A 26,019-nucleotide genomic window follows, 5' to 3' on the forward strand; every position below is an offset into this window, starting at 1 on the left:
TACGTGATAACCAAAATGCTATATTTCTGCTCGTGACTATTTACATATTGGCAAATTTCCCTGTAATGACATCTCTTCATGTCTTAAGAGCAGGGGTGCTGCCTGGCTTGGCTTCGGGCTGTCTTTCCAAGGATGTGTGCGCAGTGAACAGACTTGGAAGACGGCAGAGAGCTCTCTCTGCAGCAAAGGCAGGTCTGAGTACTGTCCAGCGTCATAAAGGTAACGTCTTCCTCTGGGCAAAGGTCAGGCAGGCTTACTGCTCATTATAAAGGATTTGGGTTCCTTTCCATTATGCAATTGACTACCTATGCAGGCAACACCTGCCTTCTTCATGGCACCTGGTGGGATTCAGGATTCAGAGAAATGGTGCAAATACAGATTCTCTGGCCACTGCTGCATCTGTGGGTAGTGAAGTCCTTTGTTTCTGACCTGGGAGTTTCATGTCTTCTTCCAGCATTCATAAATCTGTTAGGCACACTCGTTGACTTGTATTCAGATAAAGTCTTAGACGCTTCACAATTCTTGACAACCAACGTGTTAAGCATCTTTAATCTCAAACATGGTATATAATGAATGATAAAATACAGTTCACAATAGACCACTGATAGAAGTATAAACAGATTCCCCTGAAGGTATGTCTGAGGGACAGATAATTCCGGCTGGAGAACATATGGGAAGTTTTAGAAATTAGAATTCAGTGGAGCGCTTGGGGAAGGGCAGGGCTTTTTCAACCGTTGGAATAACAGGGAAGTGCATTCCTAGCAGTGGGAATAGTTTGTGTAAAGTCTAAGAGCATGTTTGCCAATGAGAGACTGGTTACAGTGGGAGTAGGGCCATCGGGAGAGAATAAGGAGAAATAAGCCTGGAAAAAAAATAAGTATCCAAATTTGGGGGGACTCTGAATTCTGTGTAATTTTTGCTTTTCTTCTTCATTAGAATCATGGAGGATTTTTTTTTTTTTTACAAGAAAGTTTCACACTTTGTACTTTGCATTGAAGAACTGGCTTTGGTACTGGAAAACAACAACACTTAATAAGATAATTTCTAGTCTTCCAAAACGAGGGTTGGCATTGTCTTAAATATTCTACACAAAGGGTGATTTTTTTTTCTTTACTGCTTTCAGAAAGAGAAGGCATGCACACGAGCACTGTGGATAAACTGCACAGTTCACCACCCTCGCATAGGTAAGAGAGGTAGTATCACTGGGATGATGAGAAATCAGGGCGTCTCCTCTATTTCCTGTGTAATCTATGACTCCAGGAAATGGTAGATACCTATCGAGACAGAGAAGCACAACTTCCCTTGTAACCAGCAGGACTCTGTGGCCCTACGGGGCCTTTCTGGGACAGAACCCTCCCCCATATCTGCTGTCACTCCTCTCTGAAGTACCCAGAAGTACCCAGATAATAGTATCTCATGCGTATTTCTTGAGTTTTTCAGATGCTAGAAACCACAACCAAATGGCAGAAATTAACTACCTGATGGTCATGAGCGCATAGCCCCTAGACCTGGTGCCTTAGGATTGATATTGTTAACCACCTTATGACCTCAACATCAACCAATCAGAGAATTGCACATGAGGTGATCACACACCCTGGGATGCCCTTCCTTCACCTGGCCTTTAAAAATGCTTTGCTGAAACACTTCGGGGAGTTTGAGCTTTTCTGGGGGTCCACGAGCCACCCATTCTCCTTGCTTGGCCCTGCTATAAACCTTTCTTTGCTCCAAACTCCGATATTTAGGGTTTTTTGGCCTCACCGTGAGTTGGGCACCCTTTAGAAGCAGATTTTCAGACCCGTGAGGCTTATTCAAGGGGACAGCTCAGTTTCTTTGCACAGCAACTTTCTTCCTTCTACAGAAAAGGTAGTCTGGCTAAATATATATATATATATATATATATATATATATATATATATATATATATAATTCCCAGAAATACAATCTGAAGATTGCAGCCTTCATCTCTTGAAAGACCTTAGTAATTGTCAATGATTTGAAGGTACACTCCAATGTCACATCAAGGACCATGCTTGCTAGAAACAGCTCATTTACACTCAGAGGGAAATAGTCAGAAATAAAATGTGGGAATGTAGCTTTTCAGATATATTAGCAGTTGATTCTTGATAGAATTGATGCTAAAAAGTTCTAGCATTGATGATATTTATCCCAATAGCACAATGTGGAAGCATCAAGGTCACTTCCTAAATGTTCTTTCACTATGTTGTTTTCCAGAAGTATAAATATGACAGAGTGTCTAGGAGCTGCCTAACAGTGGTTTTATCATAAATTCTGAATGATGAATGACTTTCAGACAGTCCTAAGCATCCCACAGTGAGCTCTAATAATACCAAAGGAGATTTTTATGATGAATACAAATGACCCCTAAAACCCATAATACATCATGGAGAGTAATATCACAACAAGAAGGGAGAAGAAAATGAACCTCTAAATAAGCATATGCTTTTATGTACTTTGATTGAATTTGTATTCTTTCACTCCCTCAATCCAACAATAAACATTATTATGGAAAATAAGAAAAATATCTTAAATATCTCTGAAAATTTGATCTGTAAGAAAAACTAACATTGCATTTCTATTATAAGACATTTGCATTATAATTTTTACTTATTAGCTAAGTTTAGTATGAAGATCATGCTTTACACATGCTCCCTTCTGAAAAGATTTTTACATGTATTCTCACTTAAACTTTAAAATAACTCTAAGGAAATATTCCCATTTTATAGACAAAGGGACCAAGGCATTAAAATGACACTTTGGCTAGCTCACAGGGTTAGTGAATGATAAAACCAGGAGTAGGAACTTTGGTTGTTTGAAAATTGTACATTAGCCTTACTAACTACCTAAGAGTCACATAAATTAATTTTAAGGCTACCATTCTAGTAAATCTTATTGTGTAAAAAATGATCCCCGAACTTAGAGGCGTTTCATTTTATTTTGTCATGACTTTGTGTGTCAGGGGTCTGGGCAGGGCTGGGCTAGGCTTATCTCACCTGAGACTCTGATGCAGTCATGGTCTGGAGGTCAGCCAGGGCGGCAGTCCTCTGGGGGCTCAGCTGGCCGAGATGTCCCAGAGGGTAACTCACGTAGCTGCGCTGGAGACTGGCTGTTGGCTGGGAATGGAGCTGGGGCTCTCTCTCTGGATGCTCCCAAAGATGCCCCTCCAATGTGTGTTGTCTCAGTGTAGCAGGACCTCTTCCATGATCTGACTTCCCTCAAAAAGAGCACCTGGAAAAAGAATGAGGCAGAAGGCGCAACCTTTTATGATGTGGCTCAGGAAATCATGGCGCCTCCTCTACTATACTCTATTCGTTAAAGCAGTCGCAAGCTCTTTCCAATGTCAGGAGTGTTAAATAATTTGTGGCCTTTTATTTTTAACCACTACTGTCTCTAAGGTCACTTTTCCCCTCTGATTTCATTAAAGAGAAAATTTTTAAAAATTTTTATTGAAATATAGTTGACGTACAACCCTTTGATTTAATTTGAGCTAAATCTCTCTCACATAAGTTTATGATAAATTTTCTAATAAAAACAAAAAAACCCACTAATCCAATTCATTCCTTTAGAGGTAAGATAAATTCTAGGTAATTTTTATCAACTAATTTTAAGGTAAGAGACCTGCTTAATTTGCCTTTACGTTCAATGTTTTATGTTCTTAATTTTGATTAAGAGAAGGACATTCTAAAATCAGTCAGGTCTACAAAGACTAACTACAGAAGAAAGTGATAATTTCAAAAAGAAGAAGAAAACAGATCACAAAGCTTTTGCTCTTGGTAAATCCTATTGCTCCGTGGTCAGCTCAGGGCTTTTTTGTGAGGGAAACATGACCTCTGCATAAATGACAAAAAGGATAATGGAGTAAACATCTGTGAAGTTTATATAATCGTTATCAGTTTTTTCTTAATGACAGTTCAGTACCTTTTTCTAAAACCGAGTAGAAAGAAAGTAGCTCACCTAGTTGGATTTAAAGCATTCCCTCTAACTAATGGTGCTATGCAGTGAATGATAATATTGCCTATCTCAGGATGCTCTGTAGCTGGTTCAACATCTTTCAGACAGTGGTACCCACACACGACAGGCCACTCCATGTATCAATTATTTCTTAAACTCAGTTGAATGCTTAGAAATGATAGGTGGGAAAAGCCATTGCAATTACATTTAAGATAATAATTTTATCCTATGCAACAGTTTACATCTATGTTCTGTGTCAAAGTTTTGAAACGTTTTTGATCAGATTTTGGTAATATGATCCTCACAACAACCTTGGAAGGTAGACAGCATCACCATTTGCAGTCACATTTTAATGCTAACTATATAAGGTTGGTTAATTTGCACACAAACTCCTAAAGGTGGTTGGTTAATTTGCACACAAACTCCTAAAGGTAGATGGAGAGAGGACTAGAACTGGGGCCTGATTCCCCCAGTACTCTTTCCATCAAATTACTAACAGAGGAGGAGCCACCATGACAATGGGGAAGGGGAGTCTGCTGGGTTTGTTATTTGGCCAGAATAGGTCTGAGCTATTTCAAAAGCCCAGGTTATCTGGAAAACCCAAGGTATTTCAGGAAAGAAAACATGTAGTGGTTAAAAAAAAAGGGGGGAGGGGAGCATCAGTCTAAGAATTGAAGAACATGCAAATCATATCTTTTCTGTTATTCTCAAGTTTAGAAGATAATTTGCTGCATTAACATTCATGGGCTTTGAGAAAGAAATGGAACAGTCAACAAGATATGACTGCAAATATGTGAAATCATGCAAGTGAAAGATAATATGAAAATATAGTTATCGTTGTGGTAGTTAGTACCCTTGGGAGATATTCTGTTGCTTTTTAATGTTGTTAATATATGGTATTTTCAACTTAAAAATAAATCTGATTGATTCCTCAAAGTCTAGCTTTTGAGGAAAATGATGATGTGGAAAAGCTGGGAAGGTATAAGACATGCACTGCTTCCTAAATAACTATGTGATTTTTGCTCTACTTGATAATTTTGGTGATCTTTTACAAGCAGGTGGTGGAAAAGCGGATTGTATGTGGCTCTAAAGTTGTTTCTACTCAAATGAGGATATGTCTGAATCCACAAACCCCTGTGTGCTAAGTAGTGTTGTTTACTTGAAGACAAAATTAGTCTCTGAGCCCCACTCTGACAGTCTGGTGGCGAAGTCCATTTCAATAACTATGGGTGTCCTTCTGTTCCAAGGTCCTCAAAGTTCCTTGGGTGTGTGGAGACTCACCCAGAACTGACCACACGGGGATGCTCCACCGATTCTGGATGCCTCAAACACGTTCATGTTCCAGCCCCACATGGTCCCCGAGGGTCAGCTTCCATGCTTCGGAGCCACTCAGCACCTTTCACAAGGTTGCGGACTCTGCGATTACAGTCGGGTATCTCTGCAGCTCTTTCCTTCGTGCTCAGAGGCGCTGGTCTCCTGCCTTGGTATAATTTCTCCAGGGGCTCAGGATTCTTGAAAACAAAGGCCAGGCTTTAAAATCTTGCTTCTGCCACTTTGTTTGGGAAAGTTATTTAACTTCTACAAGCTTCAGTTTCCTCATCTGGAAAATGGGGATAATAAAATTGGGTTACTGTGAGGATTAAAGGAGTTAACATGTTAAAAATATTTAGAATGGTCCCCGGTACATGGTAAGTGCTAACTATTGATATTATCATCATCCAAATAAGATAGTTCCTGGAGTTCGAAGGTCGTGAAGCAGATCCGTAAGTTTTGAAATCTCTCTATGTAGAATGTGTTTATACGTAATATTTTCAATACCTAAATGTACACTTTGTTCAATTAAGCTTAGAAGAATAAATAGAAAGAAACAGCAGTTTTTAAAGCAGCTCTGCACTCGTGCATGATTTGGGGAGAATCAGAATAGAAGTAACATTTGTAATGTCCTCCTTACTGCTGGTTAAGATGGTACCAATGGATCTAGGGATATGTTTCCAGCCTATATTTAAATGGACAGGAAATAATAAGACAGCAAGCAGGTGGCTATTAACCCCTCTTGCCCAGTGAGGTATCTGATACTGAGTAACAGGAAAGTATTTTAGAGAAAAAAAATTTTTTTTCTGAGGAAATCCAATCTTTTGTGCAACAAGATAATTCCTCCTCAAGCCAAGGCTCTATCTAAAACACCTCCTCATCCCAGGAGCAGTAGAGTCACAGAGGTCCTTGTTAGAAAGTCAATCACAGCAAATGTTGTGCAAAAAGGAATCAGATCCTGTGTTTTAACATTAGAGGAAAAAAATTAGAAAACTAGGACTCTGTCCTAAACTAATGCAGCAAAGGCAAAATAGAATACTGCTTTTGTTTCTCGTTGAAGTAAAAAAACATTTAATAGAACTAATGAACTAACACTAATGACATTTTGAAATCCCGCTTGTTAAAGTTCATTGTGTTTTGTCTTTAACATACAAATCACAAAAAATTCTACTCAGTTTATAAGTAAATAGGATCATTGATCAAGTTTTACCAGTTAGATCTTGAGTTACAGTATCAAAACAGATCCATGTCTAAAAACTGTTGACCCTTTAATCACATTCAGTTCTCCAGGAGGATCTAGTGTATTTTTTTTTCATTTCATTTTTACCCCAACTATAGAATTTATAATGAGAATGAAGGAAAAAAATGTATTAAACAATATTTTGGGAACTCTTATTTCCTTAGCATTCTCTTTTCCCAAACTTCTTGGCTCCCCTGCAGACACCAAGTACAGTCGACTTTTTCTCTTGCACTGTGCTTCACATCTCTTTATTTTTATTACCAGAATAGCCACTCTAGCCTAGACCTTTACCATCAACCTCATGACCAAATTATTGCAAATGCTCTCATTCTTTTCCCATCTCACTCTGTACAGTATATTGCTCATAGACTATACTTTATAAAACTCATCTCTACTAAAACTCTTCAGTACTTTTCTGTAGGGTTAGATCTAGTTCCTTGAATGACTGGGTCTCATCTCACGTCGTTTCATATTCAAGATCGTACGTCAAGCTGCCTTCCACTATATAATTTCTTCCTGTCCTCGAATTACGGCCTCCATCAAATCAAGTGGGCTTCCTTCCAGCCCTCTGAATATGTGCCGTGGAGACCCCATCTCTGTGCCTTTGCTTGAGTGGTTTTCCCATGCCTAGAACAACTACCTTACTAAAGTCACATTTCTTTGTGTCTCACTAGCATCCTAACTGGTGTGTGAAAATTATTTGCAATGTCTTCTTTTTCTGAATTCCTACAGCATTTCTGGTAACGGTCTGTGTTCATATTAAATAATTCTTTACATTGATTTCTAATTGTTTCATTAAAATAAAATATTCTGTATATTGTGAGAGATGAGTAATTACTCCCAGGATGTATCTATACAGTGAAAATGCAAAGATGATTAGTTCAGATATCTGATGAATTTTAATATTCCTCTACATCCAATTCAGACCTTTCAGAACAAATTGTCCAAGTAGATCAGAGGAGTGGCTGGAGAGGAAAGGAGAAACAAACTGAAAAGCACATCCTCAAGCCCACCTACCTGTACTTAAGCAAATCTCTGCAGGCAGCTCCTGTGGGTGTAGTTTCGGTGCACCTTTGTCTCTCAGAGGTCTTCTGCTGCTGCTTCCGTCTCTGCTTTCCCCATTTTCAACAATCATGAATGCTCATCAAAGGTACTTTTGCTCTGATAGCAGCAAAAATAGTTCAGTTATAAAAATCAAGCTTTATGTTGGTTATGGTCTATGGTCTTAAACTTAGGAATACCTGAATAGTTTTTCATTACAGAGTTTTACATATTTATCTCAGAATGACATGATAGACTTTTTTAATTTTTTTAATCTGAGATTGATTGAGAGAATCGGAAGCGCATGCAATCATCTCTCAGGGTTGCAGGGGAAATAGGATAGTGAGGGTGACCTCCAGATGACAAGGAAGAACACAGGTATTTTTGACGTAGCTTACCTTCTAGTTATAGCTTCAGTGTTAGTTAAGGAAGGGAACTTAGAAATAAAGTTATGTAGTAGAACGAATTGTGGAATCACAAATGATTAAAATTACAATAATTGTAAAATCTGAAGGATGTGATTTCCCTACCAGATACTAATGTATCAGACAACCATAGAGGAGACACGGGGAACAGTAGCCATTTGAATGAAGGAATTTCAGTGGCACAAAGAAGGTGCCCTGCCACTGGAGAGGCTGATGGTCCATTCTGGTTAATAGACTGAAGAATCAAATCCAAGACTTCTGAATGGTATTTCTTAAGACAACATTTAATAAATGCAACCCAAATAAATGCAACCAAAAGTTTTAATGCATGAATGGCAAGCGTATTCAGGAAAAATATGTGCTTGCTGTACTAATTAAGGAAAGATGAACTTTGCCTGAAACAAGGTTCAAATTAGCTTCCGATAAAATCAATTAAATACAGGGAAATAATTCTTGAATTAAAAATTCCAGGGCTTCCCTGGTGGCGCAGTGGTTAAGAATCCGCCTGCCAATGCAGGGGACACGGGTTTGAGCCCTGGTCCGGGAAGATCCCACATGCCGCAGAGCAACTAAGCCTGTGTGCCACAACTACTGAGCCTGCGCTCTAGAGCCCACGAGCCACAACTACTGAAGCCCGTGAGCCTAGAGCCCGTGCTCCGCAACAAGGGAAGCCACTGCAATGAAAAGCCCGAGCACCGCAACGAAGAGTAGCCCGGCTCACAGCAACTAGAGAAAGCCCGCGCACAGCAACAAAGGGACAACACAGCCAAAAATAGATAAATAAATTTTTTAAAAAATTCCAGAAAGCCAACTTTTAAAAAAAATGTGAGATGTAAGATTTTTAGCTTCCAAGGCTCAGTTGAGAGTAATGAAGGAATTTTATAGAGTATTTTATAGAGTATTTAAGGAAAATAGGAAGGACTAAATTGTTTATTACATTGGCCAATTGAACTGTGGGAGGAAATAGAAAAGCCCTACTGGGCTGTGTAAATTCTTCAACACCTGTGTTAAAAGCCCTAATGAAAACACATTAGCAAGTGAAAGGAAAGCCTGCCTAAAATTTGAATGTCAGATGCTTGGAAGATGAAAGAGGATAGAGAGCATGCAGATTACAAATCACTAGGAAGGCTACCAAGAGACGGGAGGAGGAATAGCATTGCGGGGTGGGGTGGGGGGGGGAGCAGAAGGCATCACGGCATTGAAATCTTACTGTGGAAAGTATGTACTTGGTGTTAGGCCACCTACTATTTTTTTTAAATGGCAGTGGAACATATGACAGAAAGTTGACAAGGATAAATCATTCTAAGCTAGGAGTATGAGTACTAACAGGGAGAAATGCAAATTTTAAAACACAGTGATTGTAATGTAAGACTACCCTACTACTCTATTGGTGAAATTTCTCCATTGGGCAAGAATAATTTAGGGAAGGAGAAATGGCTGCAGCCTTGAATCTGAGCAGTGAACAGAAGTCCTCGCTGGAAGTATTTGTGAATTAAGCCACGATATAATAGGAATCAACGTCTTCTTGGAGAGCAAACACTTGAAAAAAATCTATCACTTGGTTACTCAGCTTTAGGAAACAAACCATGATAAAATACAGGTACTGTAAGGCAGAATCAATAATGAGCAGGAAATCTGTACACTGTTTAAAAACACTCTGGAGCAAACCCAGGAAAAGTGTAAGCTATGCATCAGAAAGAACCACCTCCCATCTTTCTTCCTCCTACCCCTTTGCCTAACTCTGACTCTTTTTCTCCCACCAGTTACTGCCCCTCTTTCCCAACTTCTTACACACAGAAACTCACAGATAGCACAGTTACCTGGCAAATAATAAGCCAGTATTATCAAAAATATATCTTTTCAAAGATGGTTATTTTTCCAAATGAGAACCAAAATCCCATATATTGTGGCAGATTAGGAACAAACTAGAAATCTCGAAGGCCAGAAATAATTCAAGGTGTACTAATATTATCCCAGTCTCTCAGGATGAACATCTTGGAGTTCTTTTTCATTCTTTTTCTCCTTCATTCCCTATATCTCCCTTTTTAACCTAATTGTCCCAAACCAAGATTGTAATAAGTACAACTTCTGGAGTACTTCCTATAAATCTGTATGAATATATTTCCTCTAATGCTCAAAACAATGGGTAAGGTAGACATTACAGCTCTCTTCCTGGAAGTAAAAGAATTAAGGCCCAAAGACCTACAGTGTTTGCCCAAGGCCGTTTAGTGGGCAAATGCCAAGAGCTGTGTCTTAACCAAAATTCCTTTCATTAACTTGAGTTCCTTTTCTTATAACCCATCCCCGTCCCCCCCAGCAAGGCCTCATCACCTCTTAATTACTGCAAGAGCTTTGTGACTTTTAGATGCGTCTCCCTTTTTCAACCCATCCTTCACAGTAGTTCCCAAGCAAAGCTTTCATATCAGTAATAATTTGTGACATCTGTTTGATCTGTACTTTCAGAAGAATACAGCCAGTGGGAAAAGGATCCGAAGGAGGGCAATTAGAGACATCAAGAAGAAGTAGAGACAACAGTGTAGTAACAGACTGACTGAATTACGACTCTGAAAAGTCAAAGCTTAGATGAGATATGACAGATGCCAATAATATAAGAAGAAAGGAAGGAAGTGAACACAGATAAGGCAGCAATTCAGAAAAATGCCATGAAGCTCAAAGGAGTGATGAGTGGAGAACTTTTAAAGGTCTAAAAGGAAAAGCAGCTTAATTGGATGAATAATAAACTTCTGAAAATTCTACTCTGTGAGATGCTAAGTATAAAAAACATGAATGCCTTCAAGATGGCTTTGGATAAATCTACAGATAATAGTCCTGTAAAGAATCATGAAGGGAAGCTTCTGTAATTTGGAATACATTTTAATTCTTTCGAGGTTAACATCATCTATATTAGTTAATAACTTCCTTTTTTAAAGGATACTCTGTGGCTATGGTTAGAGACAGAATCATAGGCAGAGCAGTTAAGAATCTCATCCCACCTATGACTCCGCCACCTACTATCTTGGTCAATTCACCTGTTCTTTCTAAGCTTGAGGTTGATATCTGCAAACTGGGGGAAATGATAATTCCTACCTCAGAGTATGATTGTGAAAATGAAAAAGATATCTATATCTATGTCTATATCTATATATCTCCATGCCTAGGACATGGTAAATATTGAAAAATAGTTAGAGATCTATGAACCTTCCCAATAATTTTGAAATAACGATGAGAACCAGGGAGCAGGAAAGGAAGGGGAAGGGAGGGGAAAAAGGGATTGTAAAAATGGAAATAAGCCGGGATATTTCAAATAAATACGTAGTGTAAGGAAAGCCAAACAAACTAAACATCAAAATTTCTCAGTTAACAGGAAAAGTGGAGATGAAAAATTAGTAGAAATGATTGAAACAGACAGTAACCAAATAATCTGACAAGTTAATGAATCCATTAGGTAACCCTCTGCAAGGAAGAAAAGACAAGATACAAAATTGTATGCAGATGTAACTTTTTTCCCCCAAGATAGTCCCCAAATGGTACTAGCGCTGTCACAGATAAAAGCGAAGGGAGCTCACATGCACACTGCTTTGAAGTCCCATCTCAGTGGTCCAGCAGGAAAAGAGAGGACCTCAATTCAAGGTAAATGTGGCCCATGAAGGGAGCATCATGATTGGATTTGTTTAATGTTACTTCCCCATTTCATAGAAATTTGATGTACTGATAGTTTAAGTAATTTATTTGAAACAATGATAATTTAAAAGAGAGTGAAAATAATGATAATAAAAGAAAATTGAATATTGTTAAGCCAGTGAAACCTCAGGCCTGACCTTTTGCTATTCGTCCACAAGCATACAGAGTTAATTTAGCAAGTTTTAATGGGAACATTAACTGCTTCGCGGTCAATCAGGCTGTGAAGCTCTTCCCTGTGCCAGCTCTGAAATGCGATGGTGGAAGACCAGCAAAGCTTGAGGCGTTTATTTCTAGCCATTTCCTGTGCCTGCCTGAAATTCCTCTTCATCAATCTCTTGATAGACTCTTAAAAAAAGCATTATCCTCTTCTTCTGACCTGGAGGAATTCTCTCCTTCTCTTTCAGACTCTGAGTATCAGTCACTCTTTAGTGTTATATCAGACAATTTGATAACCGTTCAGAGCTACAGTCCATATGAAGGGAGAAAAATAATTTTTTCCCTCCGATTCCCATCTAATAAAGTGTTCAAATGACATTTTGTAAATAATTTTATCAACCATGCTAGAGGGCTAGTGTCCTGTGGCCCACAAGCTGGATTCATGGATTTTTGCCATTCGCTCCCTTGGTGTCACTGGTCATCTGAGACTCTCTTGGCCTTTTTTATTTTTTTAAGGAAGGAGAAAATAGTGTGCTCAGATGTGGGAGGGTTAGCATAAAAAACGATGTTATCTTTAAAAGGCTTTTATATTTTTGCATAGGAGAAGATGTCATAAGCAGAAAATTTATTTTTATAATCCTGTTAACCTTTGATTTCTGACCTAATATTTATCAGGAAATTCTGTCACTTATAGAGAGCTATCATGTAATTTATATCAACAAGCTCAACTCTTCATCCACTGATGCCAGAGTAGTCTATCCAGTGAAATTCAAAATCGAGTAAAGTGTTATGTATATGAAGGAATTTAATAAATTGCAACACGATTTTCTTTATTTGCTTATTAGAAAATACAAAACAAAACAAAACTGTGGATTCTTTCCCAAGAACAAGTTCATGTAGTAATCAATAATCATCTGAAAACCCAAAGGAAAGAATAGAATACATTCTCACTAAACCAAACGGCTTCAAGATAAAGTGCTGTGATGAACGAAGAAGAAAACATTTAAAAATGTATCCATTGTTAGACGTGTTTTACAATCGTCCTTGTGCTTCTCTGGGTATAGTACAGAGAGGGGAATGTACCCTTCTTTGTGATTCAGAAACTTTTATTCTGAGAGAACAGCCTTTTGACCATCATTCCCTGTCATGGGAGTAATTACAAGAGAATGAGTTAAATCGATACTTACTCTAAACTAGTCCCCTGACTTTTTTTTTAAAGAAAAAAGTGGAGGTAAGCTTTTTATTTTGATATTTGTCTTTTAATAAAAAGCAATGAAATACAGTAAAAAAAAAAAAATCACCAATTAATTGCACAAGCTAGGTGATGAGTTCATTAATGTTTTATTTTTATCACCTTCTTTACTTAAAGTCTGAAAAGGTTTTTTTAAAGAATATAAGATTTGAACGAGTTGGAAGAGTGATTGGTAAGTGTTCTTGGCACATCAAAGAATGCGGGAAAAGTCAGAATAATAAAGGAGAAAAGAAGAAACATAGACTTGAAAACAGGTTCAAACACCACTGAGACCAGACTGAAGTTTCTCAACTCTGCTGACAGTAGAAACACCTGGGAAGCTTTTAAAACATACTGATGCCTGAGCCCCACTCTCAATGGTTCTGACTTAATTGGTCTGACTTTGGACCTGGGCATAGGTATTTTTAAAAGCTTTCCCTTCTTTTAATATGCAGCCAGCGTTGGGCATGCCCTGTATTAGGCCAGCACTTCAGGTGTGGTGCATGGGCCCTGAGGGTTCCTGAGACATTCCCACGTGGTCCATGAAGTCATAACACTTTTCATAATAATATTCAGGCATCATTTGCCTTTTCCACTGTGTTGACACTGGCAATGATGGTGTAAAAGCAATGATGGTGTAAAAGCAACGATGGATAAAACGGCTGCCACACGAGCATGAATCAAGACAGTGGCACCAAACTATGTAGCTGTCAACCTGTTTTTCACAATCACAAGCTTGAGGTTAAAAAAAAAAGCCAGTTCCTCTTAAGAATGTCCTTGATGAGGCAGAAAATAGTATTAATTTTTATTAAATGTCAACCCTTGAAAACGTTTTTTTAACGTTCTGTGTGACAAAATGGGGATTACACATAAAGTATGTCAGCTCTGTAGTGAAGTATGATGTTGTCATGAGGAAAACGTTGTGATTGTTTGAATTGTAAGCTAAAATTAGCCAATGTTTTTGTAAAAGATGTTTTATTTGAACAAATGATTAATAGGTAAGCTATAGTTATACAGATTTGGGTATTTGGCAGACATTATATTGAAAATGAATAAAGCAAGCCTGGTACATCAAAGGAAAACAACCATCAGTAGGTGTCATCAGTGATAAAATTTGAATTTTTACGTGAAAATTACATTTTGGAATACTTACCTTCACAACAGTGAGATTTAACAGCATCTCACAAGTACCTGACTTTTCTTATGAGATCGGTAGTTATAATAATAAATATTACTTTTTGGTATTGTATAATGAAATCATAAATATTTGTAAGAGCTGCATAAATCAGTTACTCAATATTTTCCAGATGACCAATGCATGATGTTGCAATAGCACACATGGGTAAAAGATGCTTTCAAGTACAAGATAAGCCAATGGATTTCAATGTAATAGAGTAAAAGAAGTTCATTGATATGGTATCAATTCCTATGTTGCACATAGCATTTAAGAAATTATCACTTGTCAAGATTTGGTGTTGTATCAAAGAAGAAAATCCCAAATTAGCTGATGAGACAATTAAAATACTCTTCCCCTCCCTTTTCCAAGGACACAGCTGTGTGAGGCCACAGTTTCTTCTGGAACTTCAATTAAAAGAACACATTGCAACATGGAATTCAGAAAGAGAAACAAGAATCCAGCACTCTTTCTCTAAGCCAGCCATTAAAGAGCTTTGCAAAAATGTAAAGTGATACACCACTCTTCTCACTAAATGTGTGTTTGTTTTGAAAAATCTAGTTATTTTTCACAAAATATTTTACGTTAACATGTAATGGGTTTATTATGTTTTACTTAATAAATAGATGTTTATAATGTCTCCATTTTAAGTTTTAATACGGTGAATATTGATAGATGTAACACGCACCTACATTGTGGTTCTCAGAAATTTTTAACCGTGTGTAAGTGGTCCTGAGAACAAAATATTTGAGAACTGCTGCCCTAAACCAGAGGCAGGTAACAAAGCCCGGTCAGACGACTGCTCTGACCGATACTAAAATCCCAGAGAAGCCAGGAGAGTGTTGAGGAACCATGTGACATTGTCAAGGGAAAGTGACAGACCAGGCACGAGAAGACTGAGACCTGAACCCGAGCTTTGATTCGGATCTGTGGAAAGGAAGATGCAAACATTCTGACTGCTCTAGAAGAAAGTATTCTGATTTTTAAGGCAAGGAGTCAGAATTCACTCTAAGAGTTTGTCTTGGGGTGACTGCTACTGATACATACACCCCATGGTTGTTTAAGGGGTTGGGAGGCCTGGAGGAAGAGCATTAGAAATTAAGTCCTGCTTTGCTCTGGTGAGGTTCTTCCTGCCCCCAAATTCTTTGTGATAATTTAAGATAGCCTGTCTTATTTTTAGGATTTTACTCTCTGTATGAGGCTCTCTGAATACATGCATTCAGTTCTATTTATTGTGTCGGTCTTGAATGTGTTATATGATGTATGTTCACGGGTTAGACATCTCTGGGAGCGGGAAAGAGAAACTGGCCATGGAGCTCTTGAGTGGAGTTTGAGGCCCCTCAGCCTGGGGTCTCAGAGCACCAAACCATGCTCCAGGAAGGGCAAAGACTTCGGGAGGTGAGCTCAAGATTACCGAGAATAAGACAAGTTTCGACCTTTGGGATACGATCGGTTTTGCAGAAAGCTGAGCGTGTTCCTTTACTCTGGGATTCTTCACTGGGTTTGATACATTTTCAAGAGCTGACTGGCTTGCTGCTTGTTTAACCCTGCTTCCTATGAAGTGCTCCTTGAAAATCAAATTGCCATGTTACACTTGCATTGTGTGTTATGCCTGGAGTGTTGTCCTTTGAAATAGATTGGTCAGGGCTGCTATTCACAGCAGAGCAAAAAGCAACCAGCTTGATATTGACACTGAAACTGTGCTCTCCTGGAGAGAATGCCAAAGTAAGTTATCAGAGACTACTCTTGAAAAATAAAAGAGCTGAGTAGGAAACACACACACACACACACACACAGCCCTCTCTCCTTGACTAAACACGTCTTCATTCAGCGGGAGTACTCACATTCTCAGGCACAGCTGAAGAGTTCTCCTTCTCAGAACGTTCTCTTCTCAGAACGAAGGCAACATCTCCCTGACTTCTCATTTATAGCTTTGCTTCCGACCCTTCTGTGCTAGTCATATTCATGCATCCTTGTCACCTGGCATTGGATGTGTAGAGGCTGCCTTTGTGGCCTCCAGGAAAAGGACATTCACTCCAGTTCCTGAGGGACAGATATACAAAGTCAGCTTTCAAGAAATTTGCTAACTGACGTGGACTTCTTCATTCTGTAATCCCATTTGGGGGAAAATAATTTCAAACTGGCCTCAGATATTGGAAATGATAATATCGAGTTCCAAGAGGTCAATATTGTCCATCAAATATTCTTCTGAGAAAGGCGACGCTGAAGGCACTATCATGGACCCAAAAAGCTACCAACACTTTAACTTCGTAACATAGCAGGACGTTTAATGAATTTATTACCAGTGGTCTTGAATACCTGAATTAATAGCATTATTGTGACATCATAAAATTTTATGAAACGACCTGATCAAAATAAAGGTTTCTTTTCCAACTTATTCCTTATAAGAGATTTTCTGATCATCAATTAAGACTTTGGAGTTGGTCTCGGGACATGAATCCACCACCTTCTCCTCAGGTTGCCGGCTTCTCTGATTAAAGCACCTTTCCTTTCTACTGACACTTGCTTCTCGAATTATTGGCTTTTGAGTGGCCAGTAGCCAAACCTGAGTTCGGTAACATTTTGATGATATTTGTGTGGAGAAGGGAAGGAGAAGAATCTATCCTTCTCAACGATAAGTGCTTTGGTTTTCTTTAGTCTAAAACATCTTCATTCCTTTCAATATTTTACTTGAGATCGTTCAAGGTTTCAGTCAATAGAAACGTCTCAAGCATCGCGCTGTTGTCATAAATCACTTGAATGGTTATATTTTACGGCTCCGGCCGCTTGAGTGTTTATCGTAAAGCACCAAGTGCAATAATTTCCGTTTTTATAATTAACGAAAACATCTGGAAAAATAATTCTAGTTGGTAAGGCAAGAGTGAATGCAGCGTATTCTCAAAATGCTGTCAAAGTTCTTAAGTGTCACGCCCTGTTGTGAACACATTTTAATTAGAAGAGCAAAGGGAACGTACTTACTAAAAGCGGAGTCACCGACACTTTAACGTTGTGGTGAGCCACCAGTAACAAGAGGCTGCTTGGCCATCTTACGAATGCCCTTCTTTTCAATGCACAACTCTCTTTTTTGGTGCATTTTTCTATAATTTTCGAAACACTTCCTCAGTCTTAACTCATTAAATACTTCCTTCATGAGGGCAATTAAGCCTGAATTTGGGTCTCCCAGTATAATTCTGATGACAGTATTTAACAATTATACTGGTCTCCCCAAATCTCTCCTAATCTCCAGCTACCCAGTACTCATATCATAACCTTAGATGTAAGAGAGTCATCCAAGTAGTTCTCAGCCATGGTGCTCAAATACCTCACTTTGGAAATGCCCCATTTTCACATTCTTTATATACACATTATTCTTGAACTTGTTTTCTCATCTGTGGAGTGATCATAATAAAATCTATTTGTATATGTATATTATATCAAATACCATATTGTATACCTCAAATATGTAAAATTTTTATTTGTCAATTATACCTCAATAAAGCTCAGGGGAAATCTTAAAAAAAAAAATCACAATTATACTTGTCTCAGACCTAACCTATCTACATCTTTTATTCTTTAGTTTGACTCTGTTATCTTCCTGAACTTTTATGTCTATTCATTCTTCATTCTTTAAAGAATACAGTCTACTTTCTTGTTATACTAGACAGCAGTTTGGCTGTGCTCTTTTTCCTCCAAAATTTCTCCTTGCTCCCAAGGCCCCAGGTAGTTAAGTTATCCTTGACCTGAACTGACCATCTTCCCCTCTGCCTTTTCCCCTGTCATGCACCCTTGAACATTTCTAATACATGCCTTACCAGAGCCTTGCCTATGCTGAGATTCTTAGTTATATCTTAATCATTTTCTATATCAAATACTACCTCTACCTCATTTACAGCCCTCTTAAATCTTTAATCTGTGAGTTTCAGAAGATCTAGGATTCTGCTGCTACACCGTTAGCTCTGCATTTTTCAAAGCTCTATATTCTCGACCTTTTCCTATAATCATTAAAGATTATACCTCAAGCCTTTTTCATCCTTTTTTTTAAAAAAAACTCTCAGTTACCAGCTCACTTGGTTTATTCTTGATATCTTTTAAACTTTCTTATACTCTACTCTTGAAATGGTCCCATAAAAAAAAAAATCGCAATACAATGTACGTAATCTCCATTGTGTTTCTGTGAAGTTTACTCTCACAGTATTATTCAACATATAGCAGTTGAATTCCTATAGTCTGTGCTAGAAAATGGATGGGCACTGCATATAAAACGTTACGCTGCATATAGGGCATCTGCCATTACGTGTTTACCGAACTGATTCCTCAGTGTCATCATTATGAACCTAGATTCCTATTCGAGGCTGTAATAAAGGGTTGACTTTACAACTGAATGAGACAGTAAGGCCCCTTAACATTTTGAATTCTTGATCTCTGCTTTTTGTGGTTTCCTGCATTTCTCTGTGTCTTCTTGCTTTTATCAGTGTGGATACCAAGAAGCAACCTCTCTCCCTAACTCTCATTTCTGCTTTGGTCTCCCGAAGTCTGGAATAATAGACATTTATAATGAAAATAATGCACAGAGTAAATAGGCTGAGAATCTGATCCTCATTTTTAAGATGGCAGGAGTTCACCCCGAAAATAAGTTGTGGAAATTTAGTGCCTAGACTTGGGGAGCTGCACTTTATCTCCATGTTTTGCTTATTCCATGGTGCTCTACTTCTGTATGACTTGGATACACAGGTTCAAAATGCAGATGTCATGAAATCTGTTAGTGAGGTAGCTAAGGGTGTGCTAAACATTTATTCACCCCTAAGATGCGTGTGCCGTGGCCACTCCTTCAGGTGAAGAGAGTAATAACTTAGGGGCAGACAGTAGGCAAGGGAGCAAGAGGAGAGTGGTTGGTGGTCTCCACAAGCCCCCCCCCCCCCCCCCCCCCCAGTTATCTGCCACGTGTGGTTAGTCCAGGGGAGGACAGGAGAGCCCCTCCCCCACCCCACCCCCTGCCGGCGAGTTTGAGATAAAGTTGTCCTCCAAGAATAAAATTAGGAATATTCAAAAAGGTAATGGATGAGATTAGTTATCTGTGGAAATGACATACCTTAAGGAATAGTCAGAAAGATTATGTGGAGAAATTTAGAAACACCCTGAGGAATTTGACAAGGGCAGAAACTTGATTGTATCCGTATATTTCCAGCAACAATCGAAACAAAGTAAATGGATGAAGCTGTAACACAATCAAGCAGGAAGCTAATCTGTTACAGTGAATAGATTAAGTGCTCTAATCACAATCAATTGTACCGTAACCCACCTGAAGAACGAAGGTACTAGCGGGTGCTGGGGGCTGGAGAGCCCAGGCAGCCAGGATTTGTCTGTGACCAGCTCCCTCCACCAGGAGAAGGGCAGCCTCAGCCTCCACTTCCAAACTGAACCCGGGGCTGTTTCCATAGCAATTTGTATTTCAAAGGCTTAATTCACATGTAGATTTGCCTATGGGGAGAGCGAGCTTATCAGCAAAGCAGACTTCCCTATCAGTTTGGTGGCCAAAGGATTGCATTCTTAGAATTAAAATAACAGCCAAAGAGCAGTCGGTAAAACTAGTAAAGTAAGAGGATAATGTTAATTCAACAGCCGCTACGGAACGCCTACCATATTGAAGCCGATGGCCTAGGAGCTGGGAATCCCACGTTGAATAAGAGAAGACCCGTGCCTGCGTGGAGGGTTACGTGGAGGAAGACAGACATTAAACAATTATCCAGTACATTATTTTGTTACAATTGTGATTATTTCTAGGAAGAAAATACACAGGATTTACTTGAACAGAAAAAAACAAAAAACCCACAGAGGGCCCTGAACTGATCTGAGGTTTAGAGAAAGCTTTTATGAGGACCCCTTTGGTTGATTTACGCTTGTCTATATTACAAAGGGGAAAGGGATGGAGCAAGATGAGAATACACACAAGTTGAGGGAATAAAATTAGATTAATACTGTGCATATAGTGGTGACAGTAAGTAGCTCAAAAATGACCTGTGACAAAACAATTATCCAGAGAGAGACTATTTAGAAGACCATTGCTAATATTCCTCCAAGAGAGGCTTACAGAGTGATCCACATTCCGGAGATGATGTACTCTTCAGAAGTGAACGCCTTCCAATATATTTAGACCAGACAACAGCTTTGAAGATTTTACACCCCTGGAGTTGACCCGGAATCAGAATTACCTATGCTCGCTCCCGAAACAAAATGAAGAGTTCTGGAGACGTGTTCTGGACGCACGCAGCCCCTTTGTAGAGCGCTGGACAATGGCTACAGCGGACAAGGTCAATTTGGGGATGCAAAACCGGAAGACATAAAGGTGGAATGACTGCAAAGTGATGCTGAAATAGAGCATTCTCCTGTAATTTCCTATTCAAGGCAGAGAAGGGTTACTGAAAAGTTTTAGATCAACCAAGCACATGCTCTAAGTGGGTCTCAAGGGCGCTCGAGCAGAAGCCGCGTTACCCAGGAACATGTTAGGAGTGGGGTGCCGGCACATAAAACATGGGGCACCAACATGCTGCGCTGTGTAAGAGAGAGGAGAGACAGCCCGCATGTGTCAGCTCCGCGGTCAGAGATCACAACAGAAAGGGAGCCGCAGCAGATGAAGCAGCAAATACGTGACTCGAAAAACTGTCCCTCGTTGCAAAAACACAGAGAAAATATCTTGGGGAGATGCTCCAAGGACTGTCAAGAGAACCAGTCTTACCAGGGCTAAGATTACAAGGCATTCAGCTCTGATTCTTTAAGTCTGTATCCCTTAAACTTGTATTGAGAAATTATTTGTTTAGAGTGTGATGCAAAATGTTATGGGGGGTTTACCAAACCCCGCCTTTTAGAAGTTTACAGTTTCCCATATGCAAGATTTGGTGCCAAGGCAGCTCAACAGAAAGGAAATCAGTACAAGAGAAGATGGAAGGAAGGAAGGAAGGAAGGGAGGGAGGAAGGGAGGGAGGAAGGAAGGGAGGAAGGAAGGAAGGAAGGAAGGGAGGAAGGAAGGGAGGGAGGGAGGAAGGAAGGGAGGGAGGAAGGGAGGGAGGGAGGGAGGGAGGGAGGAAGGAAGGAAGGAAGGGAGGAAGGGAGGGAGGGAGGAAGGAAGGGAGGAAGGAAGGGAGGGAGGGAGGGAGGGAGGAAGGAAGGAAGGAAGGGAGGGAGGGAGGAGGAAGGGAGGGAGGGAGGGAGGGAGGAAGGGAGGAAGGGAGGAAGGAAGGAAGGAAGGAAGGAAGGAAGGAAGGGAGGAAGGGAGGAAGGAAGGGAGGGAGGGAGGAAGGAAGGGAGGAAGGAAGGGAGGGAGGGAGGGAGGGAGGGAGGAAGGGAGGAAGGGAGGAAGGAAGGAAGGAAGGAAAGAAGGGAGGAAGGGAGGGAGGAAGGGAGGAAGGGAGGGAGGGAGGAAGGAAGGGAGGGAGGAAGGGAGGGAGGGAGAGAGGAAGGGAGGGAGGGAGGGAGGAAGGGAGGAAGGGAGGAAGGAAGGGAGGAAGGAAGGGAGGAAGGGAGGGAGGGAGGGAGGGAGGGAGGGAGGAAGAGAGGGAGGAAGGAAGGAAGGAAGGGAGGAAGGAAGGGAGGGAGGGAGGGAGGTAGGAAGGAAGAGAGGGAGGGAGGGAGGGAGGAAGGGAGGGAGGGAGGAAGAGAGGGAGGAAGGAAGGAAGGGAGGGAGGGAGGGAGGGAGGAAGGAAGGGAGGGAGGGAGGGAGGGAGGGAGGAAGGAAGAGAGGGAGGGAGGGAGGGAGGAAGGGAGGGAGGGAGGAAGAGAGGGAGGAAGGAAGGAAGGGAGGGAGGGAGGGAGGGAGGAAGGAAGGGAGGGAGGGAGGGAGGGAGGAAGGGAGGGAGGGAGGGAGGGAGGGAGGGAGGAAGGGAAATTCTAATGGACTGTGTACAAAGGGAAGGGTTCAGTTTTTTCTCTAGGTCTCTAGCTTCTGAAATCTTAACTTTAGTGAAACATTGTTTTCTTCTTAGTTCCCATCCCCTGTGAACTGTTCACTTGACATTCAAGACAGAATATTTCACACTCCAAGATAAAGACTATTTGTTTTGTTTTCTTCTAAAAGTCTATTGGGGAGTTTTAATCAAGGAGACTTCACGGGAGTTTTAATATGTATCAAAGTGAGGGGATCCCATTTTAAATAACTATGTAGGGAACCAATCACTGACCCCATAGCGGGAAGGTAGAAAGAAAAGGAGGTTTAAAAATGATGGACGGGAAACACTGCAGAGTGAGGACTGGACTGCTTTCAAAAGACACAAGAGGAGAAAACAACTGAAAATCACCTGCAAAGAGACTGGCATGCATAATTATTTACTTATGCAAACACTTAATGTTAAAACCCCTTCAGAACCACAGTATTTTAGACTTGGAAAGGGATTTTAGAAATCTTCCAGTATAACCTCTTCGTTTAATGGCTGAAGACCCCGAGGTCCATGAGAAGCTCAGTATCTTGGCAGAGCGAGACATTATTTAGCGGCAATTATTCTTACCATTTAGAGGCAGGGCTGGAGTTAGAAACTAGGCAGCCTGACTCCCAGTGCATTCACTTTTTTTTCCAACCTCACATCCCCATTTCACTTCAGATTAATTTACCTGTTAGAGCACACTTAAAAAAAATTGTCACGTGTTTATTCTAGTATATTAGATTAAATGTTTTCTAAAACACATGCAGATACTCTGCTCCAGAACAGTGGTGCACAAACTTGAGCCTGTAGAGAGGTTACCTGGAGAGCTTGTTAAGGGCCTGCCTGGGCCTCCAGCCTGGAGCATTTACCAAGCCCTAAGGCGATGCTGATGTTGTGGGTTCACATTTTTATCAGCACGTTTCCTAGCACTGGCCCTAGGGGACAGACAGTAGTTACAGTAACCATTCTTGGAAATCTGGATGAGAACAATCAACAACTTGCAATGAGTGAACAACACGGGGAAAAATGACCAGCGCCAGAGTTACTTGGTTAGCTCTAGCCATCGATCAGAGGCGTCATCAAGAGCCCCTTTCCAGGCCAAAGCGCCTTTTACAAACCTTTCTCTCTGCCTACAGCCGCCTCCTGCATGCCACCTGGCACACTCCTCATCCCCAGCCTTGCCTCCTGGTGTCTTTCAGGTTGTCATGGGAGTTCTCTCCCCTATTTTCTCTTCGAACCCGGTATCTCTGACACACTGAACTGTGACTGCGATTGAACGCTCACTTCAGCCTCGCCCAGCAACAGGCACAGAAATAACATCTGTTGAATGAATGCTTTCATAAATGAGGATAACTCGAGAGAAAACAAATATAAAATACATATGATAGAACTAATTCGCTGTGAGTGAAATTCATGGTTCTTAGTTGTATGTTTATGATCTTTTATTTACCTATGTATCCGTCTATCCATCTACCCATCCATTTTATCCTTAGTAGGCCTATAAATAAAATGAAAACTTCTGTCAAAAAACAATAAGCATGTGAACATGTGTAAATGTAATTTCACGGGATATCAAATCTTTAATGCAAGTATTCGGAAAGTACCACCCCGAAGTTTAGCACCATTGATGATAATACATTCATTCATTGCTGTACTATCTCCCCTAGAGATGGGATTTTACAATGTACCTTCTCCTCTAGTGTCTGAGATTACAATGGGGAAGAAAACCTTTGATAGAACCTGAGGTCCTTCTAAGCACATCCAGCCTTGCAGGAAGTCAGGCACTGAATTTAGTTGATGACGTTCCTGGCAGGACCTAAGCACCTTACAGTATACTCATTTCCATTTTAAGAACTCTGAAAATTTTTGGAATTTTGTCTTGTTATTAAATGTATAATCTCATATTTCTCTGGACTTGTATGGAACACACATAATTCTTTTTCCTATCAGCCCCTCAGATTTCTAGATTGTTATCATGGTCTATCCAGCATATTGCCTTTAGTTAAAAAGGGATAGAAAAAAATGAAACTGTGTTTTTTGCATTTTTTAATTTAAGAAAATACTTATCAAGTACATTTATTAATTCAAATGCAACTATATATTTACTGTATATATCATCATTCAGATACATGTCTGAATATAATCTCATTCAGAAGGGATATATGGGAATAATAAGCACTCATTAAGAGAACTTTACAAATTGATTTCTGTCTTATCCTATTTCAATTTCCAATTTTACAGGAGCCTTTTGGTCATCGGTAGTATCCTTGCTTCCATATTTCTCATTTATAGAATTATATCCACATGAACATTAGGCGTATTATCAGAAGAAAATTGAAAGTGGCCATCTGCCATCCAGCCTTAGAACCGTCCTTGATTTTATTTCATGGTGACACTCCCGCCCAGTTCAAGACATAGCTGATAGACCTCCCTTCCACTTGAGGTCTCCATGTCTGTTAAAAAATGAGATACTTGAGTTTATGCAGCTGTTCACGAGCTAATTATCTGCAATCACTTCTGATTACTTAATAGGCCGTGGTAGGATGTGTGTTTGCTGCTGTGCGGACTTTACACATTAGGTTTTAATGCGCTGATATGGTTAGTTGTTGTGCTCACTGCTGCCTGCTAATAGACCATTCCTGAAAGCGAGACCATATCTCAACGGAATTTGCTTGGTTATTTAAATTAGTAATAACTACAAACTCAGATCCTAGATCTAGTGTTTACCATTTTAAGAACACACTTTTCTTTTTTTTTAGTGCTGGTCATTCCTAATGCATTCAAATTATTCAAGTTTGGAGAAAACGAGTTATTAAACTAATGAGTCCATAACCAACTCAGATAGTTAGATTTAACATTTTTCCTGCTCTGTTCAGTTTCCTAAATTGTTTCCTGCCATTGACAGCAAAATAAATTCTTTTTAAATGGAGCTAAACACTCTGAGTATAATAATATAATGAGAAAGATATATGCATATTAAAAGCAAATGAATATTTATTAATATGTAAACCAAGATGCCAAGGTGAGCGATTGGGAGTGATACAGAGATGTGCACACAGACAGTAGGTGGGGAATTGTTGTAATGAGACTGCTCATTTGCTTTGCAGTTTTGCATTTTATGATAGCATTTAGTCCAAAAGCTAGTGCTTAGTTTTAAAAATTTACAAGGCTGTTCTTTTGTTGACTATCCATATATTTGTGTTTCTGATGGCTAAAAATGGAGGCATAGTGTCCGATAGATGCTTTAGACATTTCTCTGTCTTTCCCTTTCTGTTCATAAGATCTCTTTTTTCCTACCATCACTTTTTCATTTCTTCATCTCTTTTAATTTCCTGTGTTTTCCACTCCTTCACTATTCTTTTATTAGAGAAGCAAATAGGATTTGAATAATAAATAGAAAGTATTTCAAGCCCAAAACCCTTGGCCTTTATTCTGCAACTTCCAAGAACAGTAGAGTTCATCCACTCTCCATGTGTTTGGGGGCCTTGCTCTGCCTTGTCAAGCACTGGATTCACCCCTTTAAAAATAGATTTCAGTGAATGGGACTCTATGCACTGCTGGGGCCCATCACTCTGGGTGAAACTTTGCGACCCCATGACCTGCATTCCCAGAAACACTATATGCAGTGCTTCCATGTGCTCAAAGCCAGAATCTCTTCTGCAGTCAAAGAAATAGGGAGAGAAGGGGATGCGAGTGATTGTAGTTGATGAAGATTTATACTCGCTGTTGGGATATATGATTTCTATCTAGAAGAATGGATGCCTGGATTCCTATGAACCTACGGCTCTCTCAGTTCTTCATGAAGGAAGGCTTTTCATAGTTCCTTCATGTTTTGTGTTCCTAAGTCTCTGATGTGTCACTGGAAACTTAAAACTGAGTCC

At 39.9% G+C, this 26,019-nt stretch overlaps 1 protein-coding gene and 1 long non-coding RNA gene across 4 annotated transcripts in view; both read right to left on the reverse strand.

Annotated features, from left to right (window-relative positions):
- Nucleotides 1–477: 477 nt before the first annotated feature.
- Nucleotides 478–21,204, reverse strand: LOC113628707 (uncharacterized). 3 transcript variants are annotated; one of them, XR_003436194.1, is made up of 7 exons: nucleotides 19,866–21,204; nucleotides 19,528–19,706; nucleotides 19,318–19,443; nucleotides 16,073–16,271; nucleotides 7,538–7,681; nucleotides 5,251–5,569; nucleotides 478–3,246 (listed from the first exon to the last, which is right to left on the reverse strand). It is a non-coding gene; the product is annotated as an uncharacterized LOC113628707 (long non-coding RNA). The 3 variants fall into 3 exon arrangements; XR_003436193.1 differs by having other exon boundaries at nucleotides 19,528–21,204; XR_003436195.1 differs by lacking the exon at nucleotides 19,318–19,443 and having other exon boundaries at nucleotides 19,528–21,204.
- Nucleotides 21,205–23,542: 2,338 nt separating this feature from the next.
- The window catches only part of NEIL3 (nei like DNA glycosylase 3), a 50,235-nt gene continuing 47,758 nt past the window's right edge, over nucleotides 23,543–26,019 (reverse strand). Inside the window, exon 10 of the mRNA XM_027122512.1 lies at nucleotides 23,543–23,636. Coding sequence (XP_026978313.1) covers nucleotides 23,628–23,636 — 9 coding nt within the window. The 3' untranslated portion in view covers nucleotides 23,543–23,627. The remainder of the gene's footprint in view (nucleotides 23,637–26,019) is intronic.

The sequence above is a fragment of the Aethalodelphis obliquidens genome, unplaced genomic scaffold (genome assembly GCF_003676395.1).
Source record: "Aethalodelphis obliquidens isolate GAN/ISIS:26980383/991018 unplaced genomic scaffold, ASM367639v1 scaffold25, whole genome shotgun sequence".
NCBI classification, from domain to species: domain Eukaryota; kingdom Metazoa; phylum Chordata; class Mammalia; order Artiodactyla; family Delphinidae; genus Aethalodelphis; species Aethalodelphis obliquidens.